Raw genomic sequence first — 15,065 nt, 5'->3', positions numbered from 1 at the left:
TGTCTCTACACTGTTTCAATACAGTCTGCAAACACTGTCTCCACCCTGTCTCTTCACTGTTTCAATACAGTCTGCAAACGCTGTCTCCACCCTGTCTCTTCACTGTTTCAATACAGTCTGCAAACGCTGTCTCCACCCTGTCTCTTCACTGTGTCTGTCTTGTCTCTACTGTGTCTCTATACTGTGCCCATAGTTGTTTCTCAGCTGTCTTCCACACAGACACAGTTTTGAATGACACAGGTATATAGCACACAGGGCATTGTGGGATGCTACTAAACACACAGTGCACTATAATCACATATGACTCAAACACCACTGTCATGTTCTACAGAGCTTACAACGGAGCAGATCAATGGAAAAGCTAAGTCCAGTTGTATGATATATTCCATGCCATTCCATTCCAGCGTTTGCTTGCTAATTTACACTGATATAAGAGTGACTGATAATGCAGTAGGCCTAATTTACACTGATATAAGAGTGACTGATAATGCAGTAGGGCTAATTTACACTGATATAAGAGTGACTGATAATGCAGTAGGGCTAATTTACACTAGTATAAGAGTGACTGATAATGCAATAGGGCTAATTTACACTGGTATAAGAGTGACTGATAATGCAGTAGGGCTAATTTACACTGGTATGAGTGACTGATAATGCAGTAGGGCTAATTTACACTAGTATAAGACTGACTGATAATGCAGTAGGGCTAATTTACACTGGTATAAGAGTGACTGATAATGCAGTAGGGCTAATTTACACTGGTATGAGTGACTGATAATGCAGTAGGGCTAATTTACGCTAGTATAAGAGTGACTGATAATGCAGTACGGCTAATTTACACTAGTATAAGAATGACTGATAATGCAGTAGGGCTAATTTACACTGATAAAAGACTGACTGATAATGCAGTAGGGCTAATTTACACTGATAAAAGACTGACTGATAATGCAATAGGGCTAATTTACACTAGTATAAGAGTGACTGATAATGCAATAGGGCTAATTTACACTAGTATAAGAGTGACTGATAATGCAATAGGGCTAATTTACGCTAGTATAAGAGTGACTGATAATGCAGTAGGGCTAATTTACACTGATAAAAGACTGACTAATAATGCAGTAGGGCTAATTTACACTAGTATAAGAGTGACTGATAATGCAGTAGGGCTAATTTACGCTAGTATAAGAGTGACTGATAATGCAGTAGGGCTAATTTACACTGATAAAAGACTGACTGATAATGCAGTAGGGCTAATTTACACTAGTATAAGAGTGACTGATAATGCAGTAGGGCTAATTTACACTAGTATAAGAGTGACTGATAATGCAGTAGGGCTAATTTACACTGATAAAAGACTGACTGATAATTCAGTAGGGCTAATTTACACTAGTATAAGACTGACTGATAATGCAGTAGGGCTAATTTACACTAGTATAAGACTGACTGATAATGCAGTAGGGCTAATTTACGCTAGTATAAGAGTGACTGATAATGCAGTAGGGCTAATTTACACTGATAAAAGACTGACTGATAATGCAATAGGGCTAATTTACACTGATAAAAGACTGACTGATAATGCAGTAGGGCTAATTTACACTAGTATAAGAGTGACTGATAATGCAGTAGGGCTAATTTACACTGATAAAAGACTGACTGATAATGCAGTAGGGCTAATTTACACTAGTATAAGAGTGACTGATAATGCAGTAGGGCTAATTTACACTAGTATAAGAGTGACTGATAATGCAGTAGGGCTAATTTACACTGATAAAAGACTGACTGATAATGCAGTAGGGCTAATTTACACTGATAAAAGACTGACTGATAATGCAGTAGGGCTAATTTACACTAGTATAAGAGTGACTGATAATGCAGTAGGGCTAATTTACACTGATATAAGAGTGACTGATAATGCAGTAGGGCTAATTTACACTAGTATAAGAGTGACTGATAATGCAGTAGGGCTAATTTACACTAGTATAAGAGTGACTGATAATGCAGTAGGGCTAATTTACACTGATAAAAGACTGACTGATAATTCAGTAGGGCTAATTTACACTGATAAAAGACTGACTGATAATGCAGTAGGGCTAATTTACACTGATAAAAGACTGACTGATAATGCAATAGGGCTAATTTACACTAGTATAAGAGTGACTGATAATGCAGTAGGGCTAATTTACACTGGTATAAGAGTGACTGATAATGCAGTAGGGCTAATTTACACTGATAAAAGACTGACTGATAATTCAGTAGGGCTAATTTACACTGATAAAAGACTGACTGATAATTCAGTAGGGCTAATTTACACTGATAAAAGACTGACTGATAATGCAATAGGGCTAATTTACACTAGTATACACTGCGTGAAAAGTGGTGTATTCGGAAATATCCGGACAAAGTAAACTTCCGCTAAACCTGCTGTTTTCCGGAGGTATTCGGATGCCCGCAGAACTTTGTCATGCGGACCTGAAAACTCCCACAAATGTCCGAATACAGCTGTTAGACGGCAGTTTTCAGGCATCCGCGTGACCACAGTCGTTAGCTGATGGCTTGGCCTTTCAAATGCTAATAACAGTCAGTGGTCTAGGTGGGACTGGGTATAGAAGCCTGCCCCCCTTCCTCACTGTAACTTTCTATCAGTTAGCCTATATGTAATATTTAGCCGATATTTTGATAACCACACAAACTTCTTAGGTGTTGCATGGTGTATAATATAGCAGTGGTAGGCCCATATAGCCTTTAATGTCATTGCTCTGTCGTGCAGCTAAATTACAATGGACACTTCAAATGGAGCATACAAAAACACACTGAAAACATAATTTAAAAAAAGTCTAAATGTTCATTAATTACATATTTGATGGTTATGCAACTGTCCTTTACTTGGGGTCAAAGGTACAGGGTGACCAGATGCAAACAGACCAAATGGGGGACAAATAGTAAGTTTGTGTGGGACAATATGGGACATGTTACTAATGCTGAGAGATGATGTAAAACTTAGATATAATGTCAGTCTAACTGTATAAGAAACACTTGTATACACTTGTATTGATAGACATCCAACATGCATTGGCCATTACAGGCCCATCAAAGGCAACTGTACTTAAGCAAAGCAGCAGGCATCATACAGCTCAAGTCTTTCAAGTTAAACCCCTGACCAAATCCAACTGTAAGAATAAATAAGGCTCAAAATAAAATATTACACAAAATAAAACAATTTCAATGCAAATCTTTATATCAAGTCAAAATCTCTATTGGATGAGAAGCATGGTCAGAAGGGATAAAAGAACTTTTTCCTTTCTTTTTGACCATGACGTCGGCTGACAGCGTTTATCTTCATATCTGTAAAGTTTTACTAAGTTTGGTTTTTGTGACGTAGCAAAGAAATTCGTCGGCCCCACAGCTGCACAGTTTGATTGATGGCCGCCACAGACTCTTGATGACCGCCCTCAACGCTCTCCTCTCAGCCATTTGGTGAAAGCAAGGCTTTTAAAAAAACTCGCCTATGTTGCATTTTTACTGCTTTTGACATAGCGCTATTAAATAGATTAGAAACTATGCTCATGTGCGGGCGGGTAAAATAATGGATCCATATATTTTTTATTTCTGACAGTTAAAAACCAAACGACCAGCGAAAATGCGGGACATTATCTCAGTATGAGGGATGCGGGACAAAGGATACAGGACTTTAAAAAAAAAAAAAGTTTACAGGGCATAGGAGTTTTTGTTGTTGATTCTCGCTTGCTTGTTCGGAATGTTTCTCCTCAGTACGAGGACGCGCCCCGTTTTCAAACCACCCACTTAGAATCTAAGGTTGAGTCCTGTCCAATCAGTTTTCTGTGCGTGCATGGCGTAGGGTGACAGTAACCAATAGCATTGTGTGCAACTGCAGCGCGAAATTTGCTTTGGGGAAGGGGTTACCGGTAGTAAGGTAAGGAGAAGCGAGTCACTGAAGGATTACAGAAGTTGTACTCCGTATTCTGTCGATAGTGTGCATTTTGAAGATGGCTTGCAAAAGAACACTTGAGTTTTCGAACGGACAGCGGAGTGGAGAGGCTACTCGTGCGTCGGGAATATCCAATTTTTCCAACGCCGAGTCCGAACGAAAACAAACAACTGGTGTCCCCGTTAAATGCATTTTTAAGAAGATGTCTGAACAGCAGTAAACGTTCATGGAGAATGTTATTCGGCGGTTGGACAGGATGGAGTCCCATCAAAGAGGCGCAAGAGGAGTCTGCCCGAGAAAAGAAGACGAGCGGGGAATAACTGTTTCGGTAAGTTTATTTCTGTAGCCTTCTGGCTTTCGTCTTTGACTGCCGCGCATTCTGATACGTTCACATTTCTTTATCTGCTTTATCCCTTAATGTGGTTGAATTTAACTCTTGTATAAATTTTGCTTCTACAGGAAGCTGTGCGGATAATGCATAATGCTGAAAACAACACGCACAGATATGATCCACGGACAAGGTAGGACAGCGTGTTTTGTTGGTAGACTATATCGTCGCGATTGTTTCATAGCAGTGCTTGGAATTCTAAACGAACTTTTATTCAATCTTCCTTTCTTCTCCGTTTTTTTTCTCTCTAGCATCCTGAAAGACCGATTGAGACTATTCGAAAGAGTTACCGGGTGAATCCAGAGAACAAAGAGGGGGGCAGGATCGCCACTCGAACGAGGCAAAGGAGGAGAAGAGTAAGTCAAAACATCATTTCCCTAGTAGTTCTTAGACTTTTTCTCCATTTGCTATTTTCAGTGATCTAATTTCTGTTTTCACTGTGTTTTGCATCTGCTCAAGGCCAGAGCTAGTGTTCTTTAAACTGAGGAAGAGGCTGCCATATGGAGGACCGCATCAGTAGATATAATTTCTGAAGGGGACGCCGCCATCTTGGATGGAAGGCCAGCGTGGGTCCTCCCGTGCAGACACAGAGTTGTCTGCACTGTGTGGGGTGCTACAGAATAGAGACCACGGAAGCTGGGTTGTTACTGGGAATGCTCAACATTTAGAGTTTCATTTATGCTCCCAAAAGCATTTGTATTATATACTATGATATTACAGTATATTCTGTTCTAATGTATTCTATTCTGTTATATATTGTACATTGATTTTATATATATATATATAAAATTGTCAATTTATATGCCTTATATTATACTGTATTTGCTTTATTTATAATAAAATTTGTGTAATTCATTTTTGTTTGCCAGACTATCTATACAATCTACCTATGAACATAAAACAACACCACCACCAATAATAATAATAATATTAATAATAATAATAATTATTATTATATAAACCATATGAATTCATGTCTGGGGACCCACAATGGTCCAATGGGGAAGGGTTTTAGAGGAGGGGCAAGACATTGCTCCACCAATTCAAAGAAAGACTTTTGACCAATTGCAGGATACCTGGTGGCCCAAGGTGTGAAGTGCAAATGTTCCCTTCCAAGCACCCCCAAGGGATTATTCACCATGGCAACTAAGGGCTCTAGGCAGACCCCAAAACACGGTACATATTCAGGAGTATTCCATGCCGCGTAACAGAGCTGCAAACTGCCGGATACAGCCGATAATCTGTGGAGTATCCGGGAATATACAGGAGTATTCCAGGCCGAATACACCTCTTTTCACGCAGTGATAAGACTGACTGATAATGCAGTAGGGCTAATTTACACTGGTATGAGTGACTAATAATGCAGTAGGGCTAATTTACACTGATAAAAGACTGACTAATAATGCAGTAGGGCTAATTTACACTGATAAAAGACTGACTGATAATGCAGTAGGGCTAATTTACACTGATAAAAGACTGACTGATAATTCAGTAGGGCTAATTTACGCTAGTATAAGAGTGACTGATAATGCAGTAGGGCTAATTTACACTGATAAAAGACTGACTAATAATGCAGTAGGGCTAATTTACACTAGTATAAGAGTGACTGATAATGCAGTAGGGCTAATTGACGCTAGTATAAGAGTGACTGATAATGCAGTAGGGCTAATTTACACTGATAAAAGACTGACTGATAATGCAGTAGGGCTAATTTACACTAGTATAAGAGTGACTGATAATGCAATAGGGCTAATTTACACTGATATAAGAGTGACTGATAATGCAATAGGGCTAATTTACACTAGTATAAGAGTGACTGATAATGCAGTAGGGCTGATTTTATGGATGTGGGGGTGAGTAATATATGACCGAATCAGCATGGGCGTTAAAAACAACAGAGACAGGGCACCTCTACATATGCCCTTCATGTCAAATGGACAGAAAAAGCTAAAGAGAACACTGCTGTCAGGAAAAGTCTTATAAGGGGCAAAGATGAGTCCATTAGTAATGAAAAGATGCATTCCACTGGAATTCCCATTTCACAAGCTTAAAGACAAAGACTGAGTTTGTCCTCCACCCAGTGCATTACCATGACAACAAGTTTCAAGTTTATTTAGAGCCCAATATCACTGTTTACAGTCTCAAAGGGCTTTACAGGCCACAACAGTCAAAATCAAAACAGGACAGCACCCCCTGACTTAATCCTCATGGCGGGCAAGAAAAAACTCCCCAAAAACCCAAAAGGGAAATGGGAAAATGGGAGAAATCTTGAGGACCACAGAGAGAGGAGACCCCTCCTTGGCCAGACAGGTGTGCAATAGGTGCGGACACAGTGGGCAGTTACAATTGCAAGTGAATTGGAGCATGAACAAAGGGGATGGCGATGCTGACAGGAGGCTGACAGGGGGATGAAAGATGATAACACCAGGATGGATCAGTCCAGGGGGCGGGAGGAGTCAGGATCACTGGTATCTCAGGAGTAGCATGTGTGGCAAGTAGCATGTGTGGCTCAACAGAGAGAGAGAGAGAGAAAGAAAGAGAGAGAGAGAGAGAGACATTGTTAGATGTTCATTTCCACATAATGGTTAAGGGAAAATATACATCGTGTGCCGAGTGCAGGCAGAGACTCCAGCAAGACTAGCTATTACAGCATAGTTAAAAGGGAGAGCTAGAAGGTAATACGGACATGATGGCACCCTGGGACACAAGGCAGCCACCCACTCCACCGTCAACAAACCTCAGTGAACATGTTAGAGTGGGGGGCGGCAGCATCCAAACATCCCAGTTCACCAAACATTCTATGCCCGAGAACCCTCCAGATCTGCTCCTTTGCCTAGTAAAGAACACCAGTTGAAGTGTCTCCATGTCCAGGGCAGAGCAGGTGACAGTGATGGGTAAGGAGAGGGCAACTGAGGGTCAGCAGTCAAAATGTTTTTCTTGTTCTCTCTTTCTTTGTAAGGGCAGTTGCCCCCACCTCTTAGGTCAAGAGGGGGCTAAGGAGGAACACAGACCGTGTGTGTGTGTGTGTGTGTGTGTGTGTGTGTGCACGCAGAAACATTCCATCCTTTAGAACAGCCCACCTCCGATCTCTCTCTCTCTCTCTCTCTCTCTCTCTCACATGCCTCTCTCACATGCTTCACTCGCATTGTTTGACTCTAACTATAGCTTTAGCTATTCTTTCACTGGTCTTTTTAATGTGAGTCTTAATTTGGATGTGAACTCAGGGCACAGTTCTTCTGTGCAGGTCTTTGTTTGAGCTCTTTCCTCCAATGAGGACCCCAACACAATGGCATTCCTGCCTCCAGTTCTCTTCCTGGGCATTGTGTGAGGCACAGTCTGAACAGAGAGCAGAGAGCTTTAACTAGCAACTCAAGAGGAGATGTTATTGACACACATAAATACACACACACACATGCATGCACACACACACACTCACTCACATGTGAGGAAGAGAGAGCGAGAGAGAGAGAGAGGCAGCCACAGGCTGACAGAGAGAGACAGAAAGCCAGACCCATCCAAACATGCACAAGACTGTCAGAGGGAAATGAATGGCTGTGAACCAAGTCAATCTGCATATGGTATGAGAGACTGAGCAGACCTGGAAAACAAAAGACTCTGGCAACAGACCCCTGCAAAGCACAGGCCAGACAGCATCAGTTTCTATCAATGCAGGCAAGGGTGGAAATACTATGCATATTCATCCATGCAGGAATCTGACAATGACAGAATTCACTTTAATACATATTTCACAGGACAAAAATTATGGAATGTATTGAGGAGAACACAGACACTCCAGAACATGTGATTTAAGATTCAAATTTGGAATATATCTGATATTCGGTGTACAATATCTAGACTGTATCAATCAAAAGAAAAAAAAAAAGCCTGCCGAAGCATAATAGAAAGAACGGTGCTTTTATTAGCCTGAGTCTGTGCCCTGGCAGGTGTATGATGTGAAACAGCAGTGGGGTCTCACACAATCTCATGGTGTGTGCTGAAAATCCCATTTCCCTGAGCTTGATAACTACACAAGTCATTTCCCCCGCATCCCTCAACCTTTGTGAAACAATACTGGGGTTCTCTCTCTCTCTCTCTCTCTCTCTCTCTTTTTCTGTGTGTGTGTGTGTGTGTGTGTGTGTGTGTACACAGAAAGCTGTTAAGTTGGGCATGTTGAGGGTGAGCAAATAGTCCGGATTGCATAGTTGGGGGAAAAAAGAGGAAATCATGCATGGATTTCAAATTTCACAGCTGAGTACTTGTATAGAAATTGGTAGACTGTTAAAGAAGGGAGTCGTTTATTTGGCTAATAATCTGAAATGATAATCGGTAAAGTTGGGTTTAGTGGGTTGCGTTTGGGAGGGAGTGCGGTTTTTGGGTGAAAGTGTTGACGGAGGGTCGTGCTGTTCGCGATTAAAGAGACGGATGCGCTGAAGAATGACAAGAACACACGCCAAAGAGGCAGATCTCCGAGTGAAAGTCGATACTTCATTCACAAACTAAGCCGGCCCTACTCGGGTTAGTCACGCCGATAGAGATTTCATGCTCGTTTTTAATGGAAAAAGTGCGCTTCTGGGAGACATTGTCAAGCTCGAACTGCAACGCCTTCAAGCCGTGTCAAGGCTAACTTCATGAGTCACTCCGTGACGCAAAATCTCTCGCTGGGTCCCCATGTCAGTTTCCATTTTCTCTCATTTTGGCAGGACATAAATGCAGTTTTTAAAAGCCAACGTTTCGATGCGGCTTTCCTTCATCTCGCAGTCTTGCTTTGAGAATGGCAGCTATAGAGTGCATGACTCATAAAACACAAGAAAAGATAAAACTTTATAATTTGACCGCATCTCGTGGCAGATGTATCGGAAGTAATGTTTATTTCATTCCCGGCGGACGTCTCTGACCATTCACAGCCACTACAAGTAATTAAACAAGTAGATGACTGGCAGCGACTGGTTTGGGGACTGGCCACTATTAATTCAACACAGTCTCGTAATAATTTTAATGTGCTCCCGATAAAATTGTAAAATAAAAAGCAGAACAGTCTAAGCGCAGACAATCTCCTCCTCGTCCGTCTCCGATTTGATTGCCGAGTAATTGGCAATCTGGGTCTTGCCATTCTACTTGACCGGGCTGCGTTGCTAAGGGAGAACGAAACAAGACTACAACTGTTCAGACAACAGCGAGGGCCGCGGGCTCTCCTATTAGTCGTTCGCTGATCGGTCCACCCAATCGCAACTGCAATGGATATTCTCTGCCTTATTTTCATATTTGGCATGTCTTCATGTCACTCAAGAGAGCAGGTGTGGTTTTGTTTAAATAATGGCGTGAATATTTGGATACTGTCGCAGCTGGCTGTGTTGTGCTTAACACTGCTGAGCGGATCCTGTCGGGCGTTCAGATCAGATCTGTCGGGCAGCGCTTAACCACAGTGAAGTTGTGGTTTATTGCACACCAAAAAATGCAAAGGAGAAAGTGGAGAATGAAGTCTTCATGACATTGCAAACACTTATCCAGACAGCTCTTATTTGTCTGCTTGTGTGATCTCTCTTTCTCTCTTTCTCTCTCTGTCTCTCTCTCTCCCTCTCCTCCCTATTCCTCTGTTTCTCTCTTCAAAGCTGCCAGCAGCCAAAACTGCTCTGACCTTTTGTGTGTGTTTGCCTGCAGCATACCCACCCTATCAAACAACGCAGGCATTTTATCACAGAGCCACAAACGAATGCTAAAACACAGAGCATTTCACTCCACATCATCACACACACACGCACACACACACACACACACACACACACACACACGCACACATACACACACACAGGGTCTCAGATGACCCAACACTCACTTAACTCAAAAGATTACACCGGCCACTCACGTCATCTCACCATGTCCCTCAGCTGTGGTCTAAACTCAACCGAATCAAAGCCAATTTTCTCTGTCCTCTGCATTTAACCCAATCACACAAAACCTCAGATTGTAGCTCCTTTGCATAAATGATGAACCACCTACCAGTGGTGTAAATCAGAGCTCAGGGAGGACAGACAAGCAGGGCCCATCTAGCAGCACATCTGACCTCCACTGTGAACAGCGGTGGAGAAGGCTTCATGTGCTTTGTGCAGGTATAAGCCTATCAGGCTCTCCACAATATCTACAGTACAAGGTTTCAGCTGTAGTTGTTTGAAGACTGTGACACACTCGTGAAAAGGTCACTGTAGTGGTAAGCTTGGCTGTGATAAGAGGGTCGCTGTACATCACACACCAACGTATTCAGGACTTTATGTAGTGTTAGCACCACCCACTGTCTTCTGTTTACTTCCTGTCTGTTAATGATGACAGCAACAGCAACCTCGAGTCTCTCTCTCTCTCTGTCTCTCTCTCTCTCTCTCTGTCTCTCTCTCTCTCTCTCTCTCTCTCACACACACACACACACACATACACATACACACACACACACACACACACACACACACACACACACACATACACACACACACACACACACACACACACTATCAGGAAGAAAAGGAAAGCTTGCCCAACTGGATCTTTCATTAGTTCCAGCGCAGTGCACTAAAATGAGCAATAATTGGGTTGAATAGTGTATGTGTGCGTGAGGGGTAATGTGACTGGTTGAATAGAGTGTATATGTATGTGAGGGGTAATGTGATTGGTTGAATAGAGTGTATATGTGTGTGAGGGGTAATGTGATTGGTTGAATAGAGTGTATATGTATGTGAGGGGTAATGTGATTGGTTGAATAGAGTGTATATGTGTGTGAGGGAAGGGTGCCTACGCGTATAAAATGAGTGTAATTGACACCCGTGTGTGTCTGAAAGAGCAGTTGTAAAAAAAAAATAAATAAATAAAAAGCAGCTGTTTAAAATACTAGACTTTTAATGTGAAACACAACTCTACGAAAATCATCTGCTTTTAGAATCTACGTACAAATGTGACCATTATTTCTACGATATATCCATTTTCTAAAATGTGTATTTTAGGAACAGATGTTACAAATGCAGATCCTATCAAAACAACATTCAGGAGTGAATACAGGTGTAACCCAGGTAACTGTGTCACTTTTCAGATGCAGAGGGCATGCTTATGACAGACAAGTGTAAATCTAAAGGCTATGCCTCCAGTTTACGGATATGCAGATGGGATTCACTGCATCCCTCCCTTAAAAACACACACAGGAATGCTTCTGCAGCCATGCACATGCACAGAATGACATTACACATGGTATTATGTCAGTTAGAGGAGCAGACCAGGAGAATGTCACAGTCAGAATCCACAGCCAAATGCTCTTTCTCTCATAGCTTATGGCCTGAGTAAAGCTGTGAGGTAAACTACAGGTCCTGTCATAACAGGCCTGCAAGTCCTCTCTCACAATAGGAGAAGACTGTATTTCATTTGATCAGTTCTTACCTCAGTTATACGGACTTCCTATCCTCTGCATACTCAAAGCAGGAACTGTCTTCTATCTAGACTGTATGAACAATTAAACTACACAGTGACCTACACAGTAAACACTCAATAATTTCTCTTCTTTTATTAGTCCCCCCCCTCCCCCATTCTAGATCTGGGGATTACTCTGACACAGTTTTGCTCTTTTTCTGTGAGTTGGGGCCTGCTGTGTGGTTGGCCATTTCAGCTCTGTTTTCCCAGTGCTGTGAGAAGCCAGTCACACTCTGTGAAACCCCCGTCATGCTATCAGAGTGTGAAGAGTGACTGGGGAGCATCTCCTCCTCCAACATGAGCCCTGCTGAGCTAATGAAGCGAGCTAGTCTCCCCCTACAATCCCTGTCACCAGGCGACGCCTAAACTGGTGGGAGGAACACCATCTCCCCACTCCCTGTGCCTGAGGAGGTCTGGGAAGGAGAGGCGGCGTGCTTTCCACACGCGGAATTCCACCCAGAGCCACTGAACACAGGGTGAAATGATGATACACAGAGTCACTGAACGCAGGGCCACTGAACACAGAGCCACTGAACACAGAGCCACTGAACACAGGGTGAAATGAGAGATGCCACACAGAGCCACTGAACACAGGGTGAAATGAGAGATGCCACACAGAGCCACTGAACACAGAGTCACTGAACGCCAGGTGAAATGAGAGATGCCACAAAGAGTGGGACAGCTGGGCCCTGCTGTATATCTTATGATAGTGAGTGAACGAGTGGAAAAACAGCAGAGACAGAGAGAAAAAGGGCAGGTGAATGAGAGAGGTGTCTAAGTATTCTGTTCCAGCCTGTCTCAGATGTGTCATCTGAGCTTTTAGTACAGTGATGGTCCCCCAAGGACTGACTGTTCTAGATGTGGAACATGTGTGTGCATGTGTGTTTGTGGGACATGTGTGTTTGTGTGCACACAAGCATAGGTGTGTATCTGTGTGTGTGGGGGGTGTGTGTGTGTTTGTGTGTACAGTGTTGCCCACTCGTTAGGATTCTTTTTACGGGTCTAGGGAGTTGAGGCGTTGCAGCTGTTCAGCTGATTGAGAGCTGGGACCTCCTGCTGCACTCTGTGTGTGTGTGTGTGTGTATGTGCACGCGCACCTGTGTGTTTTGTATGAACAAATGATTTACTGACTCAGCAAAGTTAAAACAGAATAAGCCTACATACACACACACACACACACACACACACGCACACACACACATACACACACTTACAAACCTATTTTGGTTGAACTAACCATCCCCTGTCAATAACCCATGACTTGTTCCCACCCTGATATAATGTAAGAGACAGTGAAACCCTTCCCAGCCCTCCCCTACACTTATCAACCCTCTGAACCCCCCCAAACCATAACCACCCCCCCCCACTTATCAACCCCCTGAACCTCCCCAAACCATAACCACCCCCCCCCACTTATCAACCCCCTGAACCCCTCCAAATCTTAACCATCTCGCCCCTAAACTTATCAACCGCCTGAACCCCCCCAAGCCCTAACCAACCCCCCCTACACTTATGAACCCCCTGAACCCCCCCAAATCCTAAGCAGCCCCCCCACACACACTTATCAGCCCCCTGCAACCCCCCCCCCCCCCCCCGCACACACACACACACACACACTTACAACACCCCCCCCCCCCAAAAAAAACCCAGGCCCGTGTGGACGTTTTAGAAGACTCCCTCAAAAGAAAAAAGAAAAGAAAAGAAAAGAAAAGAAAAACTTAACACAACTAAAAAAAAGGGGGCGGTCATCTATCACTTGAGTGAGACGTGTGTGATTTTTTGTTGTAGTGGTTTTGTATTGTCGTGTCCCAAGGCTCTGGGTGTCCTGCTGTTCAACCTGTTTAATCTCAGAGGCCACTGAGGGCTGCCCACTCTCTCTTTCTCCCTCTCTGTCTCTCTCTCTTGATTCAATACGCCTGACCTTCCTCTCCCTTCCCTCTCTCCATCCTCTCTTCTCTCCTTGCTCCTCCAGCTGTCCCTCTGTCCCCATCACTCTTTCCTGGCTGACACATCTACTCTCTCTGTGCTGCTCCCTGGCTTTCATTAGCAGGAGTCAGTCTCTCTGTGCTCGTGTGTGGGGTTATGGGGGGTCAGACACAGGCAGAGGTGCAGAGGGAGAACTCATGGTAGGATTTATGTACGCTGCTTACCAGTGGATATGCAGCCTGGCTACACTGAATGTGAAGTAGAGTGGTGTGTGTGTGTGTGCGCGTGCGTGAATGAAAGAAAGAGAATGACTGATCTGCCTCTCAGACATGATGTAGAGGTAGCTGTGTGTGTGTGTGTGTGTGTGTGTGTGTGTGTGTGTGTGACTGATCTGCCTCTCAGACATGATGTAGAGGTAGCTGTGTGTGTGTGTGTGTGTGTGTGTGTGTGTGTGTGTGTGTGTGACTGACCTGTCTGTCAGACATGATGTAGAGGTAGTTGTGGTCCAGAGAGAAGCCCATGTCTCTGAGGATGGGACTGCCGTCTTTAATGACTGAGACAGTTTCATACTGCATTCCGCCGTGAGGAGGGCCATCCACACGAATCTGAGAGGAAGAGCAAAGAATACATCACCGTTAGAACACACAAGCCATCTCCGCTCCACATCACACAATGCTGGGCATAACAGAATGGTTAGACACATTTCAGCCATACACGGAAGAACAGCATTTCTGGAAGCAGTTCATTTTTAACAGAAATCTCTCTCTTGTGGACCGGGCTGCTATTTCAGGAGGTCTTCCATCCACAGGGAGGTCTTAACCTTGACTGAGACCTCCACAGAGAGCAGAGAGAAGAGTTCCTGACTGGCTATCAAACACCTCCAGTCTCATAGCTCCTCTCCCTCCATCCTCCCATCAAACCAACAGGACACTCATAGACACACCCAGCCAATAGACACTCACAGACACACCCAGCCAATAGGGATCTCACAGACACACCTAGCCAGTAGGACTCTCACACACAAACACAGCCAATAGGACTCTCACAGACACACTGTGAGTATTGCTGGTGTAGCCCACCAAGGTCAAACTGAGGTCACATGTCTGTCTCGAGAGGTTTCAGAGAGAGAAAGGAAGAGGAAGAGAAACGTGACAGAAACATGAAGGTCAAAGTGAAACATGAGACAGAGACAGTTTACAGCACGATTCCTGAGCCCTACAGCAGGGGAGAACCAACTAAATGAAATTAACACCTTTATTCATATGAATGAGACACAAATGTGTACAGCAGTGATTCAATTCATAAATAACAACTGCATTTAAGCAATGGAAAAAAAAACAAAAGAATAATCAAGGATACTTC

General features: G+C 43.4%; 1 protein-coding gene across 1 annotated transcript in view; it reads right to left on the bottom strand.

The window, feature by feature from the left end:
• plxna2 (plexin A2) overlaps positions 1–15,065 on the bottom strand; it is a 181,864-nt gene that overhangs the window by 106,862 nt on the left and 59,937 nt on the right. The window contains exon 3 of the mRNA XM_030769868.1: positions 14,174–14,308. Within this exon, the coding sequence (XP_030625728.1) occupies positions 14,174–14,308 (135 nt within the window). The remainder of the gene's footprint in view (positions 1–14,173; positions 14,309–15,065) is intronic.

Source organism: Chanos chanos, chromosome 3 (genome assembly GCF_902362185.1).
Source record: "Chanos chanos chromosome 3, fChaCha1.1, whole genome shotgun sequence".
Classification (NCBI taxonomy): Eukaryota; Metazoa; Chordata; class Actinopteri; order Gonorynchiformes; family Chanidae; genus Chanos; species Chanos chanos.
Note: the sequence above shows the minus strand (reverse complement) of the source record. Positions and strands in the feature narration are given on the sequence as shown.